Source organism: Phalacrocorax carbo, chromosome 10, assembly GCF_963921805.1.
Source record: "Phalacrocorax carbo chromosome 10, bPhaCar2.1, whole genome shotgun sequence".
Taxonomy (NCBI): Eukaryota; Metazoa; Chordata; class Aves; order Suliformes; family Phalacrocoracidae; genus Phalacrocorax; species Phalacrocorax carbo.
The window spans coordinates 22597516-22624529 of record NC_087522.1 but is presented as its reverse complement, the minus strand read 5'-3'; the positions used below and the strand labels follow the sequence as shown (position 1 = coordinate 22624529).

The 27014-nt window shown below is 41.7% G+C and overlaps 2 protein-coding genes across 12 annotated transcripts in view; one reads left to right on the top strand and one right to left on the bottom strand.

Moving 5' to 3' along the window:
* CAPN3 (calpain 3) overlaps positions 1 to 16870 on the top strand; it is a 37821-nt gene extending 20951 nt beyond the window's left edge. The window contains exons 11-25 of one of the 6 annotated variants that reach the window (XM_009503483.2): positions 424 to 584; positions 1136 to 1305; positions 1964 to 1975; positions 3150 to 3358; positions 4084 to 4120; positions 5080 to 5097; positions 6170 to 6271; positions 7581 to 7658; positions 8343 to 8400; positions 9001 to 9065; positions 10095 to 10163; positions 10743 to 10821; positions 12385 to 12501; positions 12839 to 12897; positions 15835 to 16870. In XM_009503483.2, coding sequence (XP_009501778.1) covers positions 424 to 584; positions 1136 to 1305; positions 1964 to 1975; positions 3150 to 3358; positions 4084 to 4120; positions 5080 to 5097; positions 6170 to 6271; positions 7581 to 7658; positions 8343 to 8400; positions 9001 to 9065; positions 10095 to 10163; positions 10743 to 10821; positions 12385 to 12501; positions 12839 to 12897; positions 15835 to 15861 — 1261 coding nt within the window. In that variant the 3' untranslated portion in view covers positions 15862 to 16870. Of the gene's footprint in view, positions 1 to 423; positions 585 to 1135; positions 1306 to 1963; positions 1976 to 2025; positions 2047 to 3149; positions 3359 to 4083; positions 4121 to 5079; positions 5098 to 6169; positions 6272 to 7580; positions 7659 to 8342; positions 8401 to 9000; positions 9066 to 10094; positions 10164 to 10742; positions 10822 to 12384; positions 12502 to 12838; positions 12898 to 15834 lie in introns of those variants that run through there. The other 5 variants (XM_064462448.1, XM_064462449.1, XM_064462450.1 and 2 more) reach the window with 5 other exon arrangements.
* A 1055-nt stretch (positions 16871 to 17925) lies between these two features.
* Positions 17926 to 27014, bottom strand: part of ZNF106 (zinc finger protein 106) — a 47481-nt gene continuing 38392 nt past the window's right edge. For all 6 annotated transcript variants that reach the window (XM_064462441.1, XM_064462442.1, XM_064462440.1 and 3 more), the window contains 5 exons: positions 26437 to 26556; positions 25889 to 25960; positions 24270 to 24341; positions 23496 to 23642; positions 17926 to 22463 (listed from right to left, as the gene is read on the bottom strand). In XM_064462441.1, coding sequence (XP_064318511.1) covers positions 22407 to 22463; positions 23496 to 23642; positions 24270 to 24341; positions 25889 to 25960; positions 26437 to 26556 — 468 coding nt within the window. In that variant the 3' untranslated portion in view covers positions 17926 to 22406. The remainder of the gene's footprint in view (positions 22464 to 23495; positions 23643 to 24269; positions 24342 to 25888; positions 25961 to 26436; positions 26557 to 27014) is intronic.

Sequence of the window (27014 nt, the reverse complement as noted above, 5' to 3'; positions counted from 1 at the left end):
CTAGGAGATGTGCAACTATAGCAAAAATTAATCAAACTGAACTGCTTAAATCTGCTAAAACCATAGCAGTAATCCCTGATCACCTTCATGTTCCCAGTAAGCCCTGCTCTGTGATCCCCAGTCTCCCACCAGGGTTTATTGAATGCCACCAGCACAGTCCTTCTAATTATGCCACACTTCCACAAGCTCTCCATCACCCTTCCCATGTACCTCTCAGCCCAGATTCCCCCAGTTTGGAGCTGTAGCTGTGTTAATTGACCAACCAGCAGGTGAAACGCATTAGGAAATCATGGCTCTCCCACTGCAAACTTGCCCGAATAGTGACAGTAACATGGGTCACCCTCCTCCACCTCACCAGGATCTTCTAGCCAACTGCCCACCATGTAAATCCATTTGGGTTCAGTTTCCCCTCAATTCCTCCAGGATATCATTTGAAGATTTCATGAGGCACTTCACAAAACTTGAGATCTGTAACCTCACACCTGATACTCTGGAAGCTGATAAACTCCACACCTGGACTGTGTCAGTCAATGAAGGGCGCTGGGTGAGAGGCTGCTCAGCTGGCGGTTGCCGCAATTACCCAGGTGAGCAACGAGTCTTAAGAGAGAGAAGGCCTCTTTGATGGGGACTGTATTAGATCCCACAGGCTAAGCCATACTAGTCTTATCAGTGCTTGGCCATATGAAAAAGCTTTGCTTCCTCAGTGGTCAAGGCATGCGATTTTGTAGCTGGAATCTTCTGTCACTAGGTTTGTGACAGCACCTCGTCAGCCCAAAAGGCAGGCCTGACAAAGATAAATCATTGTTCAAATACCTCACAGTGCCCCAGGTAAGATACGAGCGATGAATTTCACTCTAACAGTTAGATTTTATTTGGGAAACCCACTTTATGATAGCTTTAGGTGCTTTGGAAGTTTTTCAGGTGCCAGTTCTTCATTTTATGTCATCCTTTGCTGTGCAGTTTTGTTAGAACTATGTAAAACCCATAACACATAAGAAAGTATATGCATAATAGCCCAATTTTAACCTTTCCCTCAGGAGCCATGTACGGGGAACTTGAAAGTTCTCTTTGATCATAAGTATCATTAGAAAACTGAAGCTTTACATGTTTCCCTTGGGTTGGTGGGATTTCACAGATACATTTTGGACCAATCCCCAGTACCGCCTGAAGCTCCTGGAGGAAGATGATGATCCTGAGGATGAAGAGGTTGTCTGCAGCTTCCTTGTCGCACTGATGCAGAAAAATAGGAGGAAAGAACGCAAGCTGGGAGCCAACCTGTACACCATTGGCTTTGCCATCTATGAGGTACCAGCTCTAGACTTTGTTCTTAGCACCAGACTTTGTTCTTAGCACTGTGGTCATAAAACCTGACAGCAAGCATTTACCAAGAGAGTCACTGAATCATTCAGCCTGACTACATGAATTGCAATTTTTACTTCGCGAGGAACTCAGGGAAAACCTGGAAGAAGGAAAGGAAATTCAAGGCTTTTTAACCCTTCAGTCCACAGTAACCTCAGGGTTTACCCCATCTATAAGTAATACACTTTCTAGGTTTTATGGTGATTTAGTGCCAGATTTTAACATATTCTTTCCCCTGTGTCCTTTGCCTTTGATCTCCCTTTCATCCTTGCTGAAACTAAACATCTCATAAACAGAATAGTGTAAAAAAGGAAACAGACATCCAAGACACATAGCAATTAACCTCTGCCCCTGCTATCAACTTCATGGAGTCAATTTACTCAGTCCCTTGCACAAACATATTTAGTTCAGCTCTTATCGGATCTCATGCAGATCTCAAGAAACCTGGGAAGGAAGAAATTGCTTAGAATAATTCTATAAGTTGGGGCATTTTATTTACCGGCTGTGTCCCCAGAAATCTGTGTGAACGCCCTTCTGTACGATCTATAAACAAGTGGACTCACCTGGCAGCTCTGACTGTTTCTTCTCTTTGTTTCTTCCTAAGGTGCCCAAAGAGGTATGAGCAGAACGGAGGCAGACTGACATCTTGGTGTGTGCTCACAGCTAGCGTAACTATTGTGCCTGTCTGTAAGTCAGCAGGAAACTGTCCAGTCGAGTTCGTTTTCAGGGATGTAACAAAAGTGAAGCTGCTGACCTTTCTGCTTTGACTGTTTATTAGTAAGCTTTTGTGAGGAATTTTTAATTCCTTCTCACGCACACCCCGTTTTTACCTGCACCTTTTCCTTTGTCCTTCTTTTCTATTGGTACGTGACCGGGCCATGTCTTGCACAGTCGGTCAATGAGCCTGGGCTGCAGGAAGCAGCATCAGCGAGCACTTTGCCATTGCACCCCACACAGAAGCACCCAAAACCACTTCAGTTTCCTCCTGCAAATAATGCCAATGGCCTGTATCCTGCAGCCACAGAGTTTTCTCTATAGTCTCAGAATTTGTTTGGAAAACAAATGGTATTTTCAGCCATTGAAGAAAATGTATTAAAATCACACCAATTAAGTTTTTCTGAACCTGCCAGTAGCTGAATCGTTAACATCACAAGTTTTGCAAACAAGCTCACCTAAAGGCTATGTTACCTGGAAAACACGACGATTACAGTCTGAATGTTGTCGTTGCTGAGTATTTTACAGGTGCTTATTTCTGCAGCAAAGACCTTACAAGAGTTCTTAGCCCAAGATTCTTGACTTAATTTTCATATTTGAATCAATGTAACATTTGATTATCATGTTTCTTTACCAGATACAGAATTAATGTTTTGTTCAGGCAAGGACATGTTTCCACTGAAAGCACCTTCACCTTACCCTCACTGCACGTAGGAGTTTGCATATACCATTCCTTGCCTTGCCACCCTCCAAGGAAAGTAGCTGAATTTTGTTTGTACACCATTTATCATCCAACAAAAAGTTAGATAAAAGTGCCTACACAGCAGAAGTCAGCCAACGCTCTGCGGGTGGGCCCTGGAGCAGCCCTCAGAAGCCAAGTAGACCCAGCCAGTAGCAACTTAAAGGTGACAGACTCTGTATCTGTTCCCAGCTAGCATCCCTTGTCAGCTCCCTGCTTGCTAAGCTCCTGCTTCCTTGGTGTTTTTCTGTCCCAACCACATACTGCCTGCATGACAAGACACGTGGGAAATGGGTAAGACTTCCTTGAAGACAAATTGACTCATTTATTTCTGCAGATGCATGGTACTAAGCACCACTTGCAAAAGGATTTTTTCCTCTACAACGCCTCCAAAGCTAGAAGTAAGAACTATATAAACATGCGAGAAATCTCCGAGCGCTTCCGGCTACCTCCCAGCGAGTATGTTGTCATCCCATCAACATATGAACCCCACCAGGAGGGAGAATTCATCCTGAGGGTCTTCTCAGAGAAAAGAAGTCTTTCAGAGTAAGTTGCAGATCCATCCATCTGGCCATAAAGGTAGAAGTGAGCTTGCTACTCTGTTATACTCACATTCCCCGTTTGCTACACCTTGCTTTTGATTTTCTTAACCTCATTACAAACTCCAAGCTGCAAACTCATTTCCCTGAGCTTTGCTCATTTCCCTCAGCTTCAGTCAAGAGCCTACTTTGAATTGTCTTTGGGGAAGCTTACAACTTGCAGGATATCTTTTGTAAACATACCATTAGCCATTTTTAATAATGCAAATGAACCAGTTTAGGTTTTATTGCTATATGCCAGTGGCTAAAGTTTTGGCCAGATAGATCATTGAACCAGATCTAATTTCAGTCACGAATGAAACACAGAAGTATGTAGATATTTCGTTTCTATCCTGCTCTTCAACTAGTTTCCCAGAGCTCAGCAAATTGCAGCCATTTTCACTTTGCTTAGGCCAAACAGCTTCTGTTTTACTCCCAGCGGTCAAAGTTCAGTGTTATCGAGGCTCTTTAGAAGAGTAAACCAGGCAGCAGTGCTCCTGGAAGTGGTATTTGGGATGCTCAGCTCAAATTGGGAAAAGCTATGTCGAGAGCCTGCAGCTGTAACGCTTGGAAGCCAGCTCACACCACTGCCTGTTTGGAAAGTTCAAATGGCTATTTACAAACCCGCTACAGAAAAAACCAAGGTTGGGAACATCCACTTTCCTGATTCATTTACTTTCTGCATTCTTCTAGGGAGGCTGAAACCACGATTGAAGCAGAGCGTCCATCGGTAAGCACTGTTCTGTGTGTCTTTTGTATGTGAACAGAAGTCGGGAGGGGAGGACCATCACATCTAGGGAAACCTACGGCAGGAAACCTTTTGTGGCCGTATTTCTCAAGATACTTTTATTAACACTTGCTTTATATACACCACTTTCTATGTTGAACAGACCAAAATCTTTTGCCAGATTTGAAATCTGTTCCTGGCATAAAGAAGCTGGATGCTAAGCATTGCCTTTGCTTCCGTCAGTTGTGAGTAGGAGGCCTAGCTCTGTGCTCAGAGATTTGTCTGTGAAATTGGTATCTCATCTAATAAAGCAAAAAAGTACCTTATTTTGAAGAGGAAAGGGATCTTACTGATATTCCGGTTCAAACTAGCATTCCTGACAAGCTCTAACTCTTCAGCCTGGGGTTTTACACATCTATATGGGAATACACTCGAGCTAATTAGTCTTTAAAAAAAAAAAAAATCAGAGGAAATGGTCTTGCACAGAACAAAGTGCCATCAAGCCTTTCTCAGAAGTGTTCCCCTTTCGTTTGCTGTCATGATAACAAGATCGTGTCCAGATCTGGTGGCATTTAATTGCCACTTCAGATAACATTGATCTGTGGGCACAGAAGTCCAATCTCCACTGCAATGATGGGCTAGAAAAAAGAAGAGGAATAGTCAGAGCCACAGAGCTAAAGGTACAATAGACATTTTATTCAAGCAGACAAAGCCCCAGGTGAGATGAGACACTGTTTTGCTATGGTTTCTGCAATTTCTGTCCTTCAGTATGCAGTTTCTTGGTGGGTGCATTTTCCCTCATTTTTTTGAGATTTGAAAACTGTGTAAGAATGGAAAAAAGAAACGTGAGAAGGGTAAAGAGAAAAAATGACATTTTACCATCAGGTTTGCATAACATGCATAAAATCTACAATTCTGTTTCTAAACACTTTTTTTTTAATTGCCTTTTCTTTTTTGTACAGAAGAAGAAAAAGGGCAAGGTGAGTACTGGTGCAATGTGTTGGCTGCCAGTAAGACAAAGAGCACGTGCAATGCATGCAGCAGGAGCAGAGTTCCTTGGTATCCTTAGTGATTTCTCTGCATCTGGAAACTGGTCTCATTAATGAAGGGCACCGGATAAGAGGCTATTTGCAGGCAGCAAAGATTTTGTCTTCCTACACCAAAATCTAATGAAATAGCTATAGCATCACATACCTCTCTCACTCAAGGGGGGGGCAAACCTGTGACAGAAACTTTTCAGTTTTACAAGCTTGACCCTCTGGGTTGCTCAACTGCCCTTCCTTCCTGCTCCTCCACAGGCATCCCAACACCCCTTTCTAGTGAAAATCATCCGTTCTCCAGACACATGCCCTCGCATGCGCTTTGCATTGCCTAATGCAGCTGCTCCTCTTTCCTGAAGTTTCTGCTCACCAGAGTCTAAGATTCTCCTTTCGATTCTATACAACACATTTAGGACCCTGAAAATGTAACCAGGCATTTTAATCTCAATACATCTGCGTGTTGTAGCAGCTTTCATTGTTTTAAATGCACTGAAACTGAGCAATTGCACATGGCTGCTTATAGCCGAATGCTTCAGGAATTAATACAAAGAACATAAGCTTTGCATAACTAACAAGCTCCTACAGAAATACTTTCTGTGTAGGATTCAGATTCTGTTTGCTTTCAGTGCTGCTGTCCATGGAGAGGGGCAAGTTCATTGGTTTAACTGAGAATCAAGAATCTGGGAGACTTATTTTGCTTTAAAAAAAAAAAAAAAGGTAGCATTTAAACAGTTACTGGCTTTCTGAAAAGGAAGGCTAGAAGCCAGAGATTGCATAATTTTGCAAAAATACTGTTGTGGCTTTTCTAGCGTGAGGAGAGCAGTAACTTCAGAGATGCCTCTACCTTTTATTTCTTTCCTTTCCTTCCCAGCTCTGGCTTCTTCAGGCAGCCTCTCAGGGCAGGGGCTGCTGCTGCATGTGCTTTACCACAGAATGGGTGTCCCCAAACTTTCCTTTCCACTATTTTTTGTGTAATTCCACTTCTCTCTTGCTCTCTTCCTTCTTCTTCTAGCCTATCATCTTTGTTTCTGACAGAGCCAACAGTAATAAGGAGCTGACAGCAGATGAAGATGCTGGCACAGATGGTGAAAAAACCCACGTAGATGAGAAGAAGGTTTGTGCAGCATGTGGAAAGGGGGAAAACAGGGCTTGGTCTGGCGAGCATGGAAGAGTGGCTGGGGAGAGCACATGAATGGGGCAACACCCTTAGACATTTAGCAGCTTTTAATCAAATCTTAGCATAACTTGCGTCTGGTTTCTGTGTATCTAATGAGCATGAGCAAACAGAGGCTATCCCTTCAGTTATTTAACACCTGTGCTGGAGGATGTAGTTGCTTGAAAACATCTGGTTGCTCTCTCATACAGGGACCCTGGCTGCGAGAGATCCCTTCCCCACAAGCAGCACAGTTCAACCCACTCTTGCTCGGCCCCCTGAAGCGGTACCCGCTTTGCCCAGGGCACACGGGCCAGTCGCACCTGAACCTGGCAATGATCACAGCCTGTCCTAGTACAAATTACAGGACCCTATACCAGTCCTCACTGGTATAAAAAACACCTGAGTAACCCCAGGAGGTCCAGCACTCCTCCTCTTTTATCTCACTACTGGAGAGGAGGAAAATAGGGTAATGAATCGGAGTTTCTGCCTGCAGGTGGGTGAGGGACACAAGATGCCACAGCTATATCCTGCGCCCAGACTCATGGCGACTGGGAAACGGCTTGAATGTCTGCTTGCAGGGAGCGTGCTGTTCTGCCGTATAACTGCCCGGGCATGCAGGTGGCAAAGTGGGAACCAACCTTACCTTTCCTCTGCGCTCAGACGAACAAAAATAAGAACTAAGCCAAGAAATTAACTTTGTTACACGTAATTCCTGTAATTTGATATTGGCGGAGGGGGGAGGGATAAAATATAGTTTCCTTTTTCAGTATCAGCCTCAGAGTTAAGGCGTGCTCTTTGCATGTGTCTGAAAAAGCTTTACCTTCGTTGTTCCGCTCTGTCTCATGTGCTACTTGTCTCCAGCAAGGGGCCCCCCACACTACAAAGAGCTCTCAAGCCCAAGTCCCTCTGGTCAATCCACGGCCTACAGGGCAGCTATGGAGCAGATATGCCTCTTCTGCTCCAAACCTCTCCTTTGCAATGCTTTGAAACAAAAAATTAGAAGATAAACACTTGTCAGTGAAATCATTTAGGCTCCTTCCAAGAGAAAGGAGAGCAATGGGGTGAGGTTAAATACTCAGCAGTTTTGCCAAGGAACATATTTAACAAAAAAAAAAAAAGAGGAAAGGAACCGGAGGATGATGCATTTCTCTGAAGAGCTCCAGATTCACCGAGAGGCTTATTGTGCAAGGGCGAGTGAGCTCCCCTGGGCCTCTTCCCTTCCCTGCTGGGTTAAGGTTGTATCTCTTCTTTGCTTGTCTCTGTTCAGCGTCCTTCAGCCAAAGCTCATGAAAGGAGTGAAGAGGAAAACCAGTTCAGGAATATTTTCCAACAGATCGCAGGAGATGTGAGTATGCAACCGGCCCCTGCCTCTGCCATCAGAGCAGCCTAGCCACAACAGCACCTAAATCAACTGCGTCACAGACAGAAAATGAATTTTAACATTTCCTTTGAATTTCTTTCCATCAAATTTCCTTTGAGATCTGAAGCTAAGCAAAATCAAATTAAAATCCAATTAAGTATACAGCTGTCCTCATATGTACATATAAGGTATTCCCATTCTGTTCCAGGGAGCCTTATTTAAATTCAGGCTTTTACTTCTATCACTACGACAAGATGCTAGTTTGCATAGCACATATAAACAAGTTAAAAATACAATGCCCTCCAGTATATGCTTAACAGGGGAAGTTAAAAGCAAAAACAGATCAAAGAACTGCAAAAACGAAGAGGCTGCAAATGGGTTACAGGGATTTTTGGCTTATACAGTGGCTTGAAATTACTGGTCATTCTTCTAGTTGTAGTTTAATAAGCATTATATGGTAAATTTAGACCTACCGTGTACTGCAGCCTCAAGAAAGATTTGGACTAATGTCTGTATAAACTGGAACGCTCTCTATTTTAAAGCATGTTCATGCCATACTGAAAAGTGACCAAAGACTTCATACTTTTAGCATATCCATCCATAAAGTGATCTGCTTTATCTTAGTTACAACATTCCTTATTAAGTCTCACCACATTTTCCTCCCACCAGGACATGGAGATCAATGCTGAAGAACTCAGGAACGTTCTCAATAACGTTGTAAAAAAACGTGAGTTTGAGCATGTTTTTCAGTAACCCTGGACAAAGAGATCTGCGGTATAACATAATCCTCCACCCCTGAGTTGCACTCTAAAAATTATTCGTGGTTTCAGACTCACAAATTTCCTAGATATGCTTCCACGGACTTTGCATCGAGACTTTAGTGAGCTGAACCTTTCATAGAGAGCATCTCTACAAGTGATCAAGTACTTATAATGCAGAAATGAGCATTCATTGGAAGCATCGCACAGGATAACACAGCATTTCTAGCAGTCTGCAAATGCCCTTTAAAAAAAAAAAATCTAATCGAGAGGCAGAGCTTTCTCCCTGCTGAGCAAACTTTAGCCTACAGATCCTGGGCTTGCTTAGTTACCTGGAAGGTAGTTTAGAGTTTTCCAAAAGCTTTTCTTGTATACAACAAGTCAGGAAGAGTAATCTCTAATCCACAAGCAATAACATTACTTAAAGTCTTTTCAGGTCTCTCTACCACTCATTTCTTAATGGATGAAAGAAGTAGATTCGGTTTCTACTTTCAGTAGAGTCACACCTAAGAGGAAGAAGTGCTTGCTGACTTGCATGGCCTGTTTTCACCTGGGATCATTTATTTCAGATAAGGACCTAAAGACCGAAGGGTTTGAACTGGAATCCTGCCGCAGCATGATTGCTTTAATGGATGTATCCTTCTCTGGTGAAAGAGGAGTGCTTGATACCACGCTAGTCTGCTTGGGTTGTCTCCCGCCACTACACACACACAACTTAGTGAGCCAGGGATGCAGAACAGTACATTATAGTCTGTCGTCAGATGACACAGCGTTCCTGGTCTGGCACACCTTAACTCCAGTCATCTCAACGTTAGCGTAGCTGGCAGATGAAAATATCCCAAAATAGACAACTACAGAATTGGTCAGTCAGTACCTTTCCTTAGGTATCAGCAACTGGCCAGCTCATGTACTAGGGGATGATTTAAAAAAAAACCATTTTCAAACCAACTCAACATAACTACAGTTCTTGCCAAACTTACTATATTTCTCTCTTATCTTTAAGTCTATAATGTATTATACATTCCGCTGCGTCCTTAGCATGCAATGCATACAGACATCATCTCAAAGCAAGTACAGTAAAACACTCTACAGGATACCATATGGGGTTACCTCTGATACAACATCACTCAGTTTTCCTATTTGACAAAACACATGATTTTCAAATAACATAAGCTCATTCAAACATAACTAGAACAAACTTGTAGCTACAGCCCAGAGCCATAATGATTGGAGCGTAAGCACATTTTTGTAACGTTTAGCCAACATTTTGCTTAGTTCTCCATTAATTTTAAGCAAGGCAGAAAGACCTTCACTCTAGGATAAAGCTCAGTTGTCTTAAAAACATTGGGTAAGCTTTGCATTTGGATGTATTTGGAAAGAGCCCTCTAAAACATCCTGCTCACGTGCTTTATAATAGCTCCAGAAGCAAGCCTCTCTCCTGTACCAGATGCTTCCTTCTACACAAAGTGCAACTAGTACTTCACAATCCTGAAACAAAATACTATGGATAATAACCAAAATGTTCACACGTTTTACTGCACAGCTTCAATACCGAGGAGATCCTGAACTCAGTTTCACAATCATCCTTTCACCAGTAGCTGCAGACTTAATTAATTTTCTCTTTAAAATATCATATTTTTTTACCTGAACTCTTGCATCACAGACAGACGGCTCAGGGAAGATAAACTTTGATGAGTTTCGACATCTCTGGAACAAGATTAAAAGCTGGCAGGTATTGCTGGTATCCACAGTGCTGTTCTTCACAGCTTCTGCAGCACAAAAGCTTGTGCAGGAAAACAAGACCTCTCTACATACGCTACAACAAAAAGAAAAGCTAAAAAAATTGCAGATCAGCTTCTGAAAAGTAATGTCTCTCCTCATTGTACCCATAGCCTAAACAAATAGCCTGAACCTCTGAACCTCCAGCATTCATGTAAGAACTTCCTCCAGGAGGATAGCATGGAGACACACAAATTGGGGGAGGATGGTGATGGGAGCTGTAATCAGGCCTCATAAGTAGCTTAATTAGGACAATCGAGAGAGGATTAACAGCATAAACTGAAGTCAAACAAGGAGAGTCTCTAGCAGAGAGCTTTTGCTTCTCTCAGCATGGATCTAAATTATTTTAATTTGTGACTGAGAGGACCTCTGTGCTAACAACACAGGCTGCCCAGAAGCAGCAATATAAAGCAAATAGCAAAGCCTCCAAGTGCCTGAGGTGCACATACTGTTCCCAGACTGTGGGTACATTCAACAGAAGTACAAGCTTTTATTTCTGAGGTGGGTTTGGTTTTTTTTTCCCTCTTTCCAGAAAATTTTCAAGCGTTACGACACGGATCATTCGGGAACCATTAACAGCTATGAGATGCGCAACGCAGTCAACGATGCAGGTACTTCTAGGGTTCAGCGCCCAAGAGCCAAAGAAACCTTATTTTGGTTGATCTATCACAGGGTGAAATCAGGAACACAATGCAGCCTTTTAAAAAGAGACCCGACAGAAATTCAGAAATCCTTTTTTCCCCCCAACAGAGCTTCTCAAATATCCAAACTGCAAGTTTTGTATGTCTTGCCAACCAAACAGGTCTCTTTAGCTCTTTAAACTTCCCAATAAATGATGCTCTGCTGTCTTAAGGATCTCCCACTCAAGGTCCTGCTGTTCAGGGGGACCAGCAAGCCCTGAAGACCTATGATTTCATTTACACAAATATGAAGAATCCACAGCTTAACAATCAAAGAACAGCAGAAAACCTTCAACCCAAGTGTACAGGCACTGGGACTGAGGCAGAGCAGGTCAATGTCCAAGTTTGCATCAGAGGCAATTGGATGGACGCTTCTCGAGTACTGCTCATGCTTCTTAGTGGCACTAAACCACTGCAAGCTCAGTCTCCTCTTCTACCTGTGCAGTAAGAAAAAAGTATTTTCCAGAAGTTGCAGTTAATGAAATTTGTCCTGCAAAGAGAGACTTTTGCCTTTTCTTGCTTCTCGACTCAAGCATGTTGGTGGCCTGGACAGTAGGCCCCCCTCGGAAAATGTCTTTACCAACTTCTGGTAAAGGGAGCAAGATGGCTTTTTAAATTAGAACATGTGTAGCATCACCACAACCTAAATGTGATGTTTTCAGTGACAGTTTATCTTCAGTAGTATTTTGGCACATCGGTTACCAGTTCATCAAGGAGCAGAGACAGATGGCTATCTCATACTTTAGAAAACATCAGTGATTCGATCCTTTGCTAAGGACAAAATTACACCTGGATATGGACTTCTGCTGCAGTCCGTATCAGTCTGTATGCAGAAATACAGGTCATCTTTATTTTCCATGTTTCCATTCTCACCTGAAAATTTGTTAATGTAAAAACCCACAACATTTAAATATCTCCTGCCCTGACTTTAGAACTAAGAACACATTTTGCATTAAACATTCCTCAGTTTTACAGCACGTAGGCTGTCCATGACCTTGCATTTCGCCAACAACCAGCAGGACCCAAATCACGACAGACTATTTACTGCGCGCAGCCACACACTGCAGCCGTCAGTGCCGCAGTTTGGTAACATCGTGCCAAGGAGTTACCTCCTTCTCTAGTCTTTGACCGGTGCGTAATTATGTTTTCATAGCAACTTCCTCCTATGTTTCTGTCAGCCAAGTTTTTGTCGCTTTGCCCTTACCAGGCTCAGCTAAGGCTCAAACTCTTTGGTGGAGACCCCTCTTCATATTTACAGCATAGGGTAACTCACGTGCTATTGGCTGTCCCAAATGGTGATTTCAAAATGTTACTTCTGTTTTAAGAAAGCAGCCGGACACAGGGAAGCTCCTTATAGCTTAATTTTCTTCTGCGTCCGCCACAGTACCCTCCAGCCCGAGCCTCGCCTGGGCCTGGGGAGTGCCTACGGCCAAACTGACGCAGCGCTTCCCCCCGGCCACAGCCCGGCTGAGCCCTCTTTCTGGTCCTTTGCAGGGTTTCGGCTGAACAACCAGCTCTACGACATCATCACTATGCGCTATGCCGACAAGAACATGAATATTGACTTTGACAGCTTCATCTGCTGCTTTGTGCGCCTGGACGCCATGTTCAGTGAGTGGCTGCCCCAGTTTTGCTGTGTTGCCTCCCCTCCTCCCCCCCAAAATGCACTGCTGTACTCAAATCACCTCTGCCTACATAAAGTTTTAATAATTTATGTGCTTAGGGCATCTAAAATATGACGGCCAACCCATACAAACACAAAAGAAAATAAGCTATTGCGTTTCTCTTCGTATTAGCTAAGGAAAAACAGCCGAAATACTTGCTGACCATGCAAGAAAGTATCCGTACAAGTTTGCACAGCACAGAAGAGCACGATTCGGGTTGTTATCTGGGATCATCTTTACGCACGCAGTAATTCATCTATGCTACTTTTGTTTCCTTCCTTTAGGGGCATTCCACGCCTTTGATAAAGATGGAGACGGCATCATCAAGCTCAATGTCCTGGAGGTAAACAGGTTTATGCCAGTATCTCTTACACAAAGTCAAAAGACTAAATTTTATTTGTATTATTCATTGCACGCTGTGTCAAGGTAGCCTATAAGAGTTGGTCTGAAACTGTCACCCAAGTGGTAAGAGTCCACAAAACCTCCTAAAAATTTTGCTACCCATTTCACACAGAGAACACCTGTGTCCGTGATCTGCCAGCAACAGCTGCTCTGTAAGGCTCCAGTTGGTGGTGAAGGGCACAGCTGCAGACCCTTCATATCATCTTTAAAGTGCTTCAGAAAGCCTTTGAGGTTGTTGTGGTTTAACCCAGCAGGGAGCGAACGCCACACAGCCGTCTGCTCGCTCACCCCTACCCCAGTGGGATGGAGGAGAGAATCAGGAAAAAAAATGTGGAATTCATGGGTTGAGATAAAGACAGTTTAGTAGGACAGGAAAGCAAAGGAAAATAATAATGAGAATACACAAAATAAGTGACGCACAATGCAATTGCTCACCACCTGCCAAGCAGCGCCCAGCCAATTCCAAAGCAGCAGTCCCCACTCCCCAGCCAACTCCCCCAGCTTACATACTGAGCACGATGGCATATGGTATGGAGTACCCCTTTGGCCAGTTGGGGTCAGCTGTCCCGGCTGTGCCCCCTCCCAGCTTCTTGCTGGCAGGGCATGAGAAGCTGAGAAGTCCTTGACTAGTATAAGCACTACTTAGCAGCAACTAAAACATCACTGTGTTATCAACATCATTCCCATCCTAAAATCCAAAGCACAGCACTGTACCAGCTACGAGGAAGAAAATTAGCTCTACCCCAGCTGAAGCCAGAACAGCATCCACCCCTTATTCTATACCACCTACATCATGCCCAGGTCCCACACTTTCCAATACATTCCAATTAATCACCACCAGTTTTCCTGTCTTTTGATATATACACACAGATATTCCCTTCATCTATGGGCCATCCCTATAAAATGTCTGTTCAGTTCATTTAGTCCATGACTTTGGGCTCCATCTGTCATAACAGTCCTTCAGGGCAGGAAGGATGGTGTGGGGTGTTGGATTTTTGCACGCTGAAGTTAGTCCTGATTCCATTATTGCTGCACTTTTCTTGGTTTAATCAAAATTCATTCTTCATTAATATGTGTGATTCTTACTGTAATACCATTGATATACCATATAGCAACCGTAGAAGTTATGATATACAGTATTATATAGCAATTAACATCATACAATTCAGTTCATTGGCTATTTTCACCCAAAATCAGATCCCCTTGAGGTGCACATTGGACTTCCCCATCCTCCCGCATCACCCACCAAATGCACCCAGGTCCTTGAGCAAAAGCAGTCCCACAAATGGGTTTGCCTTTGCTCAAGGCAGGAATAACCCAGACCCTCTTCCCCTGCAATTTTTCACATGTGCTGCAGGGACTTTATCCCCTCCTACAGTACATAAAAGTTTTGACTGGGCAAGGTTGGCTTGATCAGCCGATCCCCTCGTGCTGACTAACCACGTGGCCTTCGCTAAATGTGCATCCCAGTGTTTGAACGTCCCACCCCCCCTTGCTCTCAGTGTAGTCTGTAACAGCCCATTGTACCGTTCAGTTTTCCCGAAGGCTGGTGCGTGACAAGGGACATGAGACACCCACTCAATGCCGCGCTCTCTGGCCCAGCTGTCTATGAGGCTGTTTTGGAAACGAGTCCCGTTGTCTGACCCAGTTCTCTCTGGGGTGCCATGTTGCCATAAGACTTGTTTCTCAAGGCCCAGGATAGTGTTCCGGGCAGCGTCAGGGGCACGGGATATGTTTCTGGTCACCCAGTGGCTGCTTCCACCTCGGTGAGCACATGGCGCTTGCCTTGGCGGGTCTGTGAGAGTGTGGTATAACCGATCTGCCAGGCCTCCCCGTATTTATATTTCAGCCATCGCCTTCCGTAACACAAAGGCTTTACCCACTTGGCTTGAAGCACATGTTTCACACTCATGGATAACCTGTTCATGGTCAAGTCTACCCCTCGATCACAAGCACATGAGCACATCTGTACGTAGCATCTCTTCCCTTGATGGCCTGAGGTGTCATGGGCCCACCAAGCTATAAATAATTCACCCTTATGTTGCCAGTCCAGACCCACTTGAGCCACTTCAATCTTGGCAGCCTGATTCACCTGCTGGTTGTTTCAGTGTTCTTCAGTGGCCCGACTCTTGGGGACGTGAGCATCCGTGTGATGTAATTTCACAACCAGGTTCCCTACATGGGCAGCAGTATGTTGCCACAGTGCGGCAGCCCAGATGGGTTTCCCTCTGCGCGGCCAGTGGCTCTGCTTCCACTGCTGCAGCCACCCCCGCAGGGCATTCGCCACCATCCAGGAGTCAGTATAAAGTGCTGCCTATTTTCCTCTTTCAGGCTAGTTACAACAGCTCTTGAGAATTCTGAACATCCTTGGGATGCTAAACCAGCATGTTCCTGGTGCTGTGTCTCCTGAATGTGGTTCAGGTCTTGTTTAGGGTTAAACAACTGTTTAAGAATACCGTAGCTACAGGCACTGCAGTTACTCTGACCCCCGCGACAGGCACTGCAGCTACTCCAGCTTCAGCAACAGGCACTGCAGAGGTTTTTTTTTGTGAGGCAGTTTAAATCAAACACTTTAGTTTCAAGGCATTAACTGATAATAGGATTCAACACACAGTTCTTTATCTTTTTAAAAATCTTATTAAGAACACTTCTAAGTTTCAACTTAAAGCATGTTTTCTGCTAGGGAGACCACAAAAGACCCCTTCAGTTTTTGCGAGGGGAAGAGGAATAGGAGCAAGAAGCCTACGACAAAGTTCCCCACTGCCAGTGTGCTTCATACCAAATATCAGCAAGCAGCTGCCTTCCAGCTAGAGATGGGGGCATCTCAATACAATTTGTTGGAGGATGCCTTTAATTCACCCTTTAATTCTTCTTTCAGTGGCTGCAGCTCACGATGTATGCGTAACACCGGAGCCAGTGCCCACCTTCATCAAGAAACCTCAAGACTTCTGTTTTGAGTAACTAGCTCCATTCAGCCCCAGGTGCAAACAAGAGCACTTCCTCATTACCTGCTTTACTCGCCGAGACAAACAGCGCATGGGAAGAATCCCTTGGAAAAAGAGACAACCCTACGCCAGTAGGCAGACCAGGGCACGTATACTGTAACTACTCCTATAACTACCTGACATCTTCCTACAGGCAGTAAGGATTGCTTTACTGATGACTGAATTAAGCTTTTTCTGCATGGTAAAGACACGGAACACACATTGTTATTGTGCTTATGCTGACAGCTGGAACAGTCTTAAGTCAGGCACAACTGGGACTGTATTTGAACTGTGAAAGTCAGAGGTGTTTACTACCACCTTACAATTAGTCATTAACTCTTTGTCCTGCTTTTGATACTAGCATTTCAGCCTCTCCCTAATGTGAACTGAGTATTTCATGAGACTGTGCTAGATTACATTAATATTATGCATCCCAATCCCTTACGTTGTTACAGATGTGGCTGCGCGGGTTGGCTCTGCTACGCTACAAACGCAGAAGTAAGGCACAGCAGACCACACCACCTAGGTACATCTTGGTCTGATGCCTCAGCAAAGGTATCAGAACTGAGCAATTTGCTCTTATTTTTAGTACCCCATAGTATCTTAATTGCACATAGGGCATTTTAAATGTGGTTTGTTGTTGTTGTTGTTGTTTTGTTAATTGTAGCTGCACTCTCTGTAACGTTGAGAAAGTTGTTTGAGACAGAAAACCTCTTATACATTAAAAAATATATATATATACACACACCCCCATCCCCCCTCACCGGGTCCTAATTCCTGACAGAATTGTTTATTTCTCTATTGTAAGAGGTGACTTGTAGCAGAATCAGACACTACGTTAGCATGACCACTTAGGGAAATTATTAAAATGTGGAAGTATGATTAGTTTAATTGAACCAAAAATAAAATCAACTGGATTTTGGCCTAATATTTAGGGTTATTTTTTGTTTTGTTTCGAAAGAACAGAGGAGGATGAAACATTGAGCACTCTTCCATCATTCTCCTAAATATACAGCAGCTTTTAGAGTTTTATGGCAAGTGTGAAATGAGCTTAATATCTCAAACCCTTGCCTGTTTGCTCCCCGAATGCATTAACACTAAAAAAGCACTTGAGCTTGAGAGCTCCATCATCACCACTGGCACCAGCTTTAAGGATGACAGGCTTTCAGAACTGGTGCATTGTTGATCAATACAAAAATGGAAAGAAAAAACAAAATGTGCAAGAGGTGTGAAGAGACCAGACTTCATCAGGAGAACCTTTTACCTACCCTCTGCTGGTGAAGAGTAACAAAGCAATCCACTATTGTAAAGCAAACCTGTAAAATCAAATCGTAGCATCCACTCAAAGTTATTCTGGTAAGTAGCACATTTTGACTATAAAGTTCTTAATGTTGTCATGCACTGTCCCTTACTCTGACAGAGTAAGAAAATCCTACAGTTTATCTAAAGAAGAGTTATTCTCCTTTAAATTTAACTCCTGCATTAACCCAAATCAAGTTTTTAAGATGGCTGAAACAGCAGGAGCCCTGGGTTCCAGCCAGGGAATGTTCTCTCCACTAAGCTATTATTTTCCATACAAAAATATGGTAGAGATGCTCTTGGTTTGGGTGTTCAGCGAAAACCAAAATCTATCAGTCAAAAGATCAAAATCAGGATTTTTTTGATTGGCAACTCAAAAGTGGTCCTTGAAGTCCTGCTGAGCAAACTACCAACAGCTCTAGACAACTTCCCTTTGCAAGGGAGTCAGTAAGCCGCCTCGGTGGCACCAGCTGGGTGGGCAGTTCCCATTTGCCCTGCCAAACTACTAGGTCTGAGATTCTTGCGCATCAGAAGCAAAAACTTGCAACATTCCTGCCAGCGCTAGAGCTTCAAAGGGACCTGTCTGATTTCATTCAGGACAAAAGACCAGAACAAAGTCAAGTTCTACCGAATCCTGTGGAAGAATCATTCTATTCAAAACTAAGAAGAATCAGACTGACAAACCATAACAATATAAAGAACTTTTATTTTTCTTTTTTCTTCTTTTTTTCTTCTTTTGCTGTGTAAAGTTTAGTTATTACACTCACAGCTTTGTACCAAAGTGAAAGAAGAAAACCAAGGTCAATCTGTGCACGTTCTACACAGCTTCAATTATTAAATATTCAATCGTGTTGTTTTATTCTACTTCCATTCTTCAAAAAGACTATTTAACACTTACAGCAAAATGAAGTTTGAGAAGTTGGCAGGCACATGTAACAGAATATATACCTACCAGTTTGCTCTTTACTATTAAATATTTTACAAACAGTGGCCAAAACCGTTTCCTTATCCTTCCTCATACATTCTGCAACTCCGGACAGCTTAGACTGTTTGAAAAATAGTACCATACAAGCCTGAAAACCAAGATTCATCTGTACCTGTGTTTTAATTCAAAAGAAGGAAAAACTATTTTCTCAACACCACATTTTTGTTTCTGGGAACCCACAAGCTATCGTGTTTTCAGTTATCATTTACCATGATCAGGCATTATCGTACAGTTTGAAAGTGTGCATTAAGAACTGGACTACTTCAAACATGCTGCAGAGCCAAACTCCTGCTATTTTGCAGAAGTCAGCTCAGGCACTGATAATATATTTAAAGTCTGCAGTCCACACCTAAGTGACACCAGGCAAGCAGAAGCTGGGATATTTAATGCATCTTGGTATCAACGGATGCAGCAGTTTTCCCTCTGGCCTCTTCCACATACAGAAGCAGCAGCGTTAGGCCATGAAGTATTTTGCACTGTCAGTTAACTTATTTTTCGCTGTGATTTGAAGGAAAAAGGAGCAACGAATATAGACCAATCCTAGCATTGTCTTATCATTCAATATGTGTGAGGCTAACGGGGTCGGGGGAAGGTTAAGCTTTGCAGCACACGTGAATTTTAAGTGATCATTTTATGCTACTCATGCCCTCCTTTTGGAGCTTGGGCAGGCTTGGTATGCCTATGGCGCAACAAGTTCTCATGCTTTTCAAAACAATGACGTAAGCGGTTTCAGTGGCTCCTGGCCCATTCTTTATAGCATAAAAGACCATAATACCTCTGAGCACTTTCCGTACATTGAGGAGTCTCATAGCTTAATAAGCCTCATGGCAGTCGTGCTAAGAGGAAAATGGTGGCTTGCTCCCCCAAAGGACCTGTCATATTTAGTCAGCCATTCAGCAAGTGCAGAGCTCATTATTTAACATTTGACTAATAAAATAAGCACAGCTAACCAGAAAATAAACCCTCACTCTACTCACTCTTCCACCCACAAGTTTTTACTTGCATAAAATACAAACTGAAAACAAAAGTACTCCTGAACCAGGCTTCAGATGTGGAGTGCTGCTTTTCATGCAATCTTACTCCATTAAATTTCACAGAGAGTCTGCCTTCCCAAAGTTATTACACTCTTCGACCAGAGGTATACCAGGAGTCAAAACCCTAAGCTGCAGGACCGGAGAGGATCTCCTTAATGGCTCCCTAGCCAATACATTAATTTACCACCTTTCTTTGGCAATTGCCTCTGGAAGAAGTGAACGGCCATTAGTGAAAATTCCAGCCGAACAAACGGGAAACCTGCCCACAGAACTGGAGATTTCCACAGCTGCACAACAACTTCATAGTAAGTCCTTTTAAGATATTCTCAGGACAAAGCAGCACAGCATTTTCCTCTGAAACCCTGAGGAATTTTAAAAACTGGTTTTAATTTATGAAGCAAAATTTTATAAACATTCATGCAGCTCTGCTATTTTCCTGCCTCTTATCCATTTTAAAATTCTTAACATCTGAAATTACCTATAAAGTAGCAAGAGACATCACTGCTAAAGCTAAAGCTGGGGTTCAGAAGTCCAGATTGTTCCAGAGCACTGTTTCCAAGGACAAATAAGGAAATGTCATGGACTACAACGAGAGGAAGTGTGCTTCCACCAACTAGAAAAGATAAAGCCAACAATCAGGAATGCAAATAAAGTGTAATAGCTGTGTTTGTTGCAACACCTAGTGAGAAAGATCTTTACACGTTCCTGAAAACAGCTGAAAGAACATGAAGAATCACAAGGAAGAAGTAACAAAACCTACTCTCACACACCATTTTTCAGAATGCTACAATCACTCCACATGCTTGTCCTCAGGACACACACTTCTACAGCTTCACTTCAAGCCTAGTCCATGAAGGACAGCTTGAGACGTTCACATTGTTCATGCCACGCTTTTACATGCTCTCTCACTGTGGTTCAAAAAAAAGAAAAAAAACACCCCAGAAAAAAACTCTCAAACATCGATAATTTCGGAAATGGTTTAAGTATTACACAGTCTTCTGATTTTAGGTAATGAAAAAACTAAATACTCTCGGAGACTCTAGAGCAATACAGCCTGCATCAGAAGACATTTACAGTGCTCAGAGATTTCCCTGAACTTGATTCTCTCTTGAATTGCTTCATTCACAGACCACAGAAAGAAAGAGAAATAAAAAAAAAAAAACCCACCCCAAAAACACACACCCCAAAAATCAAAATAAAACCACCCTTAAAACAGCCTGGGGTCTGAGCCAAATACCGGTTTTTCTTTTTCCTGTCCACACACAGCTTAATAAAAAGACCCCAAATAAATCACCACAAAAGCATTGGAACCTCAGAGATTCCTATGTCTTTGAAACACAATGCTAATGCATCGCGTTCCTATCTCACAAAAAATCATCAATGTCAAGCAATTACGGAGAAATTATGCTTGTCTGCTAAGACAATACCAAAACAGCGTGCTTCAGAGAAGGCCCCGGAGTTCCTTGATTTGACGGCAGAGTGAAACATCCACGGGCTTCCCTCCATCACTTTCTTGGCCTAAAAATGCTTCCTTATAGTCAAAGAATGAGGCTATGAAACACCAAGCCTCAAAATAGTGGAGAAAGAGATGCCCAGTAAAAACAGTACATTCAATTTGTTTGAACAGCGCTGGATTCGTTTATAAGTAGCTCAGTTTTGACACTGGGCTGTCTTTACCTTCTGTTACAGTTTAAGGAAACCTCTGCTTTTTTTATCCCGAGCAGCAAGTTAGGCAAAGGTGAACACGAAGCTCTTCGCCAGATTAGTCTCACTGTTTAAGAGAGCTCTTTGCTAAATTAGTGTCGTTATGGGAGAGAGGACCACACATGCAAGAAGTACATTTCACTGAACTTAATAGGTAAAGTTTTCCACCCCAAGGAACACCTGCAGAGGAACCCTGACAAGTAGAAACAGTCTTCCCCTCTGCACCGGCTTCTCTGTGGGACATTCTCTGCATTAGTAGAAAAAAGACTTCTACACGTGATATGCATTTTGTATCCTCAGCTTCTGCTTGAGAGCTTTAGATTTTAAAATCCTTCAAAATCCTGCTCTGTTCTTTCCAGTTGAGTTTTTGTGAATTTGATATAGCTCAAGCCAATTAAGCCAGTTCACAACAGAAACGAAATATTACCTAAGTGGATGCACTCAGGCAGTGCCTTTGCATTTTCCTTACTTTGCTATGCCATGAACATACGGCTGCAGAGCTCAGTCACTAAGATTCCAAATAAAAATCAGGAATCCGACTATGGTGTTGTATCAAGACAGCAGTGGTTATGCTGGTATTTAACTAAAAAGCTGGCACCACTCAATCCTTTCCTGTACATAAGGGCCTATATTTAAAAAGACTAAGATTACAAAGCACATGAGTGGAGCCACCGTTCTGGCTGTTCTGCTGCTACTGGCATACCTCTCAAGAAATAACTGCTTTCGTCCAAATAAACAAAATACCTCGGGAGGTGCAGTTTCTAGGGCAGCCTGTCACTGTATATATTACGCCAGTTATAGCAATTTTTCGCAAGGAATAAAAAATAAGTTACAGTTAACATTAAAAAAATTAATTTATTCCAGTTCTCCATAAAATACCTTTTCTTTTTATGAAGAAAGTAAAAATGTACACTGGCTATTCAGGTTACATAGTTAGAATTTGTGATATTCTGGTTTGCAGAATCATATTAAAATCAGCTAAAAAAAATCGGATACGACATAAAACCAGTCATGTCTTGGACACTTAACAGGCTTCAAGCTGAGTTTGCAAACACCAGCACCTATTATAATCTAAATTCTCAACACCCCTTTGGACTTCCCAAAGACTCTCAGACTATACTTCTTAAAAGAAAACAAAACAAAAACAACACAACAGAAAAAACAAACAACAATAAAACAAAGCAGACAAGAGTAAGGAATATTCTTATCTGACAACGAATTAAAAACTTGCAAGAACCTTCCATTTGGGCCAAGTGTTAATCAACCAGCCTTATTTCTACAGAGTGCAACACAACCTGCAGTCTCTGTGGCAAGGCGTTTCAGCCCCATTCCATTTTTGCATTTAAGTGGGAAAAGAAAGAGGAAAGACTGGAGTAAGAAACTGATGTTATTTGGAATAATTCTGACATATAAAATTACTTCCCAATGTGGGAGGTGAAAAGCTTCATGAGTCAATCCTGCTGTCATCCTCAGCATGTCTTTCAATGTGTCCTACAGCATCCTAGAACAGAATCAGAGAAGTCAGTTAAAAATAAAAATAATAATAATTATAAACCACAAAAAACTTTGCAGAAGATTCTTGAAGCCTCAGTGAAAGTGACATTCTAGATAACGCATTTTTTGGCTTAAATGTTCTAAAAAATTATTTTTAAAAAAGCTTAAAAAAAAATCAACGCCAAGCTATTAAATCACATATATAAAGTATCTCACATACTAAAGGATTCAAGGCAAATGAAAACCAGCTTCCTTTCTGACTAGAAGGGTGTATCAAATAAACACATCATCTCCAAAGCCAGTGCTTAAAGAGAAATTAAGGATTCTACTTCTGTTTCTTAGTGCTCGAAGAAACCTCCTTACATTTTGTATTTTGAAAAGCATTCAACATGAAGGTAATTTATGTTGGCAAGGAGTAAAATGGGGATTTTACCAATCAGTCTACAGGTAACAAGCCTCCTTCCCACCACCCCCCAATCCTTCCCATATCATTTAATTTATCTGGCGTCCAACTCTGACACCTTCATTTTTTTCACATCTGTGCTAATAGTTACTCAAACATTTATGCATTATACTTAAAGATTTTTAGCAAAACCAACCCTGTGTGAAAACTAAATAGCATCAGCATCCACCACAATGAAGGAGGGTAGCGATAGATAAAGATTAAGAGGATAAAAATCTGTTTCAAGACCCATGGTTGTTCATCCTAAAAATAAATTTTTCCTACCAAAACTTAACAATATCTTGAGTAGAGTTACCAAATTTTCTTCTAATATTTCAAGAATTTTATCATTTCCATGTAATGTTTTAGGACCAAACTGTTTTAAAATGGACCATAACTCAAGTTATCATGCTTAGTTGCACTCCTCATCTGTCACAAGTTGAACTGAACCCTATGAACCTTGTATGACTGTAACTGTTAAACCTGTCAAGACTAGAGGATTTTAACCCTTTTAAAGAGAAATAGCACCAAGTCCCACAACTGTGGTGATATAAAGTGCTTTATACCAAATACAGCCACATTAGTTCAACCACATACCTGCTTGGAACCTTTCCTGGAAGTAAAGAAAGCATCACAGTTCTTCCAACGACATTTTAGGGTCTGAAAGTTTGGGTTGGTGTGGTCAGTTAGCAAGTGTTGTTTCAGATGGTCCACAACTCCAAAGATCAGTGAACATCCGTGCCACTGGTAGGAAAAACATGTCAGAACAAGCCAGGGAAAAAGAATTTTAGCTAATGCCTTTCTTCTTGCAACTTCAAAATATTCTACCAAGACTGTTCACACACGTGCCACCTCCTGTAACTTTTAACCTTCTTATTCCGTTTCCATTCTCAGTGGTCTCTATACCTTTAATTACAGCTTTACAGAGATTCTTCGTGCGTCTAGCCAAGCCTAGACCATCAGCAAGAATGGCAGGAGGAAGAGAGGAACTAAGTCTTTACAAGATTTAAGCTAACCTGAGACAGAGTCATGGGAAATCTAACTAAACTTATTTAGCAGAGAATCAGCTTTTCTCTGTCACTCAGATGAAATGTTTGGTTTTAAGCAGTTATACGTCACTATCTTAAAAACTGCCAGAAAAAAAAATAATTTGAGATGCTACTACCAACTTTCCCCAAAGCATACACGTGTACTAAAGACCATGTAGAATGGAACCAGTGATACATACTTACATTTAAAATGTACATACACATTTAAAAATATTATTGAATACATTAAAGATCAAGCTATCCACGACTGAATAGTGACCACCCCCAGAAAACTAGTCTAAAAACTATAACAAAGAAAGGCTGAAAACGTTTTGCTCATTACCCAGCAACGATAATTCTGCATCAGATTAAGCCTCACAGCTCTGACAGTGCCATCATAGCATCCAGTGTAGATCTGTAAAAGAAACATTTATGGATAAGCAAGCTGGGAATAACAGAAAAAAAATGAGGTCAAATTTTGAAGGCAGCTTCAGTGTAGAGTATATTAGGTGAACAACAATAAAATATCAACATGCAAGGCTTCTAAATTTAAAAAAGTGGGTCTAACCTAATCCTTTTAAGATTTGCATTCATAGTTTACAAAAAACTACTAATGAATAAGAAATGTTTCCATAACTTCTATCGTTGATAACGTCGTGTCTGTAAAAGTTCAGAAAACTTTAAAATATAATGCTACTATCCACTGAAGTGAAAAAAACTTTAGGTGTAAATATCAAGTTGAACCTATTTCCAGGACTTAACCAGTTACATGTATATCAGAACAGGATGAAGAGGAAGGGTGAGGAAGAACATCAGACTTTCAGAAAAAGAAGACTGATGCAGATCCTTAAAAGGGAGGCAAAATGACACGTTAAAAACCACTTTTGTTAGGCAAATACTATACACAAAATTGTCCTTTGGAAAGGAAAGGATGTCAGACATTCATAATCCCATAAACAGCATTCGTCATTTTATAAAATCCTCACATAATACAGAAAACTCGGCAAGCTGCAGTGTTCATTTGTTATTTTTGTTTGAGTCTTTTTGTCTCTCAGAAATTCATCACTGGGCTATAACAGCCAATCTGCTGTGTGTAACGGACTATACTTTACTACTAAGACTACTACAGAAAATTACAATCTTTCACACACCACTAAGCTTCTCAGCTGAACACTTCTTTGATTGAGAATGCCCAAACCAGCCTAATGCTGGGGGACAGTTCGAGCCCCGGATTGTAAGCGCAAAGCCCGAGTGCACTTAGCTCTCCATCTCACTCACGTGAGAAGTGAAGCTTGGGCAGTATGTGTTCCAATTAGTAGCAGATCAGTTCTGTTAGACTTCATTCTTCTATTATTACAGATCATTACTATACCTCTTATTTTACAATCTGAAAGAAAGTTTGTAAACAAATTCCTACACATGCAGGCAAATAAGGGCTTTTAATGACTATTTTAAGCAAGTTATTCATCCAGAAGTGCTTCTGAAACCTATCTTGCAGTGCAGATGCATGAAGAAACCTGTGCACCTAAATCAACGGCATACGCTTGTTTAGATTCTGTCAAAGGTTACTAGAGGTCTGACTGTGGCTGAAGCTTTTCTATCATCTGTGTGACTCTTGAGTAAAAGTCAAACAGGATTGATGCTTGAAAAGAGGGAATATTTTACTATTTCTATTCACTTATTTACTTTCTATTTAAATAATTACTATTTCTTTATTGCAATCATCACTGTAAACAGAACTATTGTTTTAAGACTACAGTAAGCTAGCAGGTAATTTTTCCCCAAACAATAATATCACATAAATACAAAACTGTTGTAGCACGTTGATTTTTTGGCTAACATTTCTAAGTTCTTCTGCCTTAGACAGCAGGTTGATTTCATTAGCTGAAAAACGTAAACTGTCTTGTATATGCTTATGGAAATCACAGCTTTCTCTAGGACCAGTGAAAAGAAGGAAGTTACCATGCTCTTATGGATGGTCATACACATGATCATATCTGTGTGGCCTCCATAGACTTGCAATCGGTCATGCGACTTGAAAGAAACAGAAATAGACATTTAATAGTGTGACAGTTAACAGCCATTTTAACAGACATGGAAATGACAATGCTTCCAAGAGCAGTTCCCTGGGTAGAAACTAAACTCCCCTGGTGGATACCAAACTTCTTAGCCACCATGAAAGCTCACTTCTGCTTACATTACTTCTGTGAGCCTTTTTGTCCAGCTAAGCACTTGGTCTTTCAAGCAGACAAAACTAAAATTTCCCCACTTTTCTGAGCTGTCATTATCTTAGGATAGCCCAGGTTCAAAAAAAAAAAAAAAGGGGCTTAGGTGTTTAGGTTTTATTCTTTAAAACCCATGTATTTTGGCTGGTGAGACAAGCAGATATTCTGAGTGACAGGAAAGAGAGGGATGGGCCAGAGACCAGTAAGCACAAAGATGACTTCTTTTTGACTTCAAAATAATTAACACCTTAGGTAAATGTCATCAGTAACTATCAATTTTCTTACCTGTAGCTCATAAACACGAACAAATTTATCCAGACATGCTGTCACCATCACCTTCCCAAGAATGTTCACAACTGTTACTGCATGGTTATGGCCTTTATAGATCCGTACCAGCTCTCCAGTCTGCGCCAAGAAAAAGCAAAGGCAAATATGTGTTTGGTTGTTTTGGTTTTGTTTTCTTTTTTAAACAAGAAAAGGGTTTTATCTAACAGAGTTGCTAGCTTCAATGCTCACTACTCAAAAACCAGACATACTCTTTCTTAGACTTCCATTTCCTGTGAAGGCACTTCTAGATTATGGTCAAATACTAGTTATCCTTCTTTTTGCCCGCATCAACTCAGAGCCATTCCGGTACAACAGAAATGCCAGCCACTACAAAAAGTGTCTACTTCTCCTTCCATCATTAGTTATATGTTCCCACCTACCCTGCAAATAGTACTGTGCTATTAGTACTAGCAGTATTTATGTAGCCACAAGGATCAGTGAGCAAATTTAACTAAAGACACAGAAGTATAGAATTTTTGTTTGTCAATCAAAATTTACCTGTGACAAGTTTCTTAATCTAACTTATTGCATAGTTA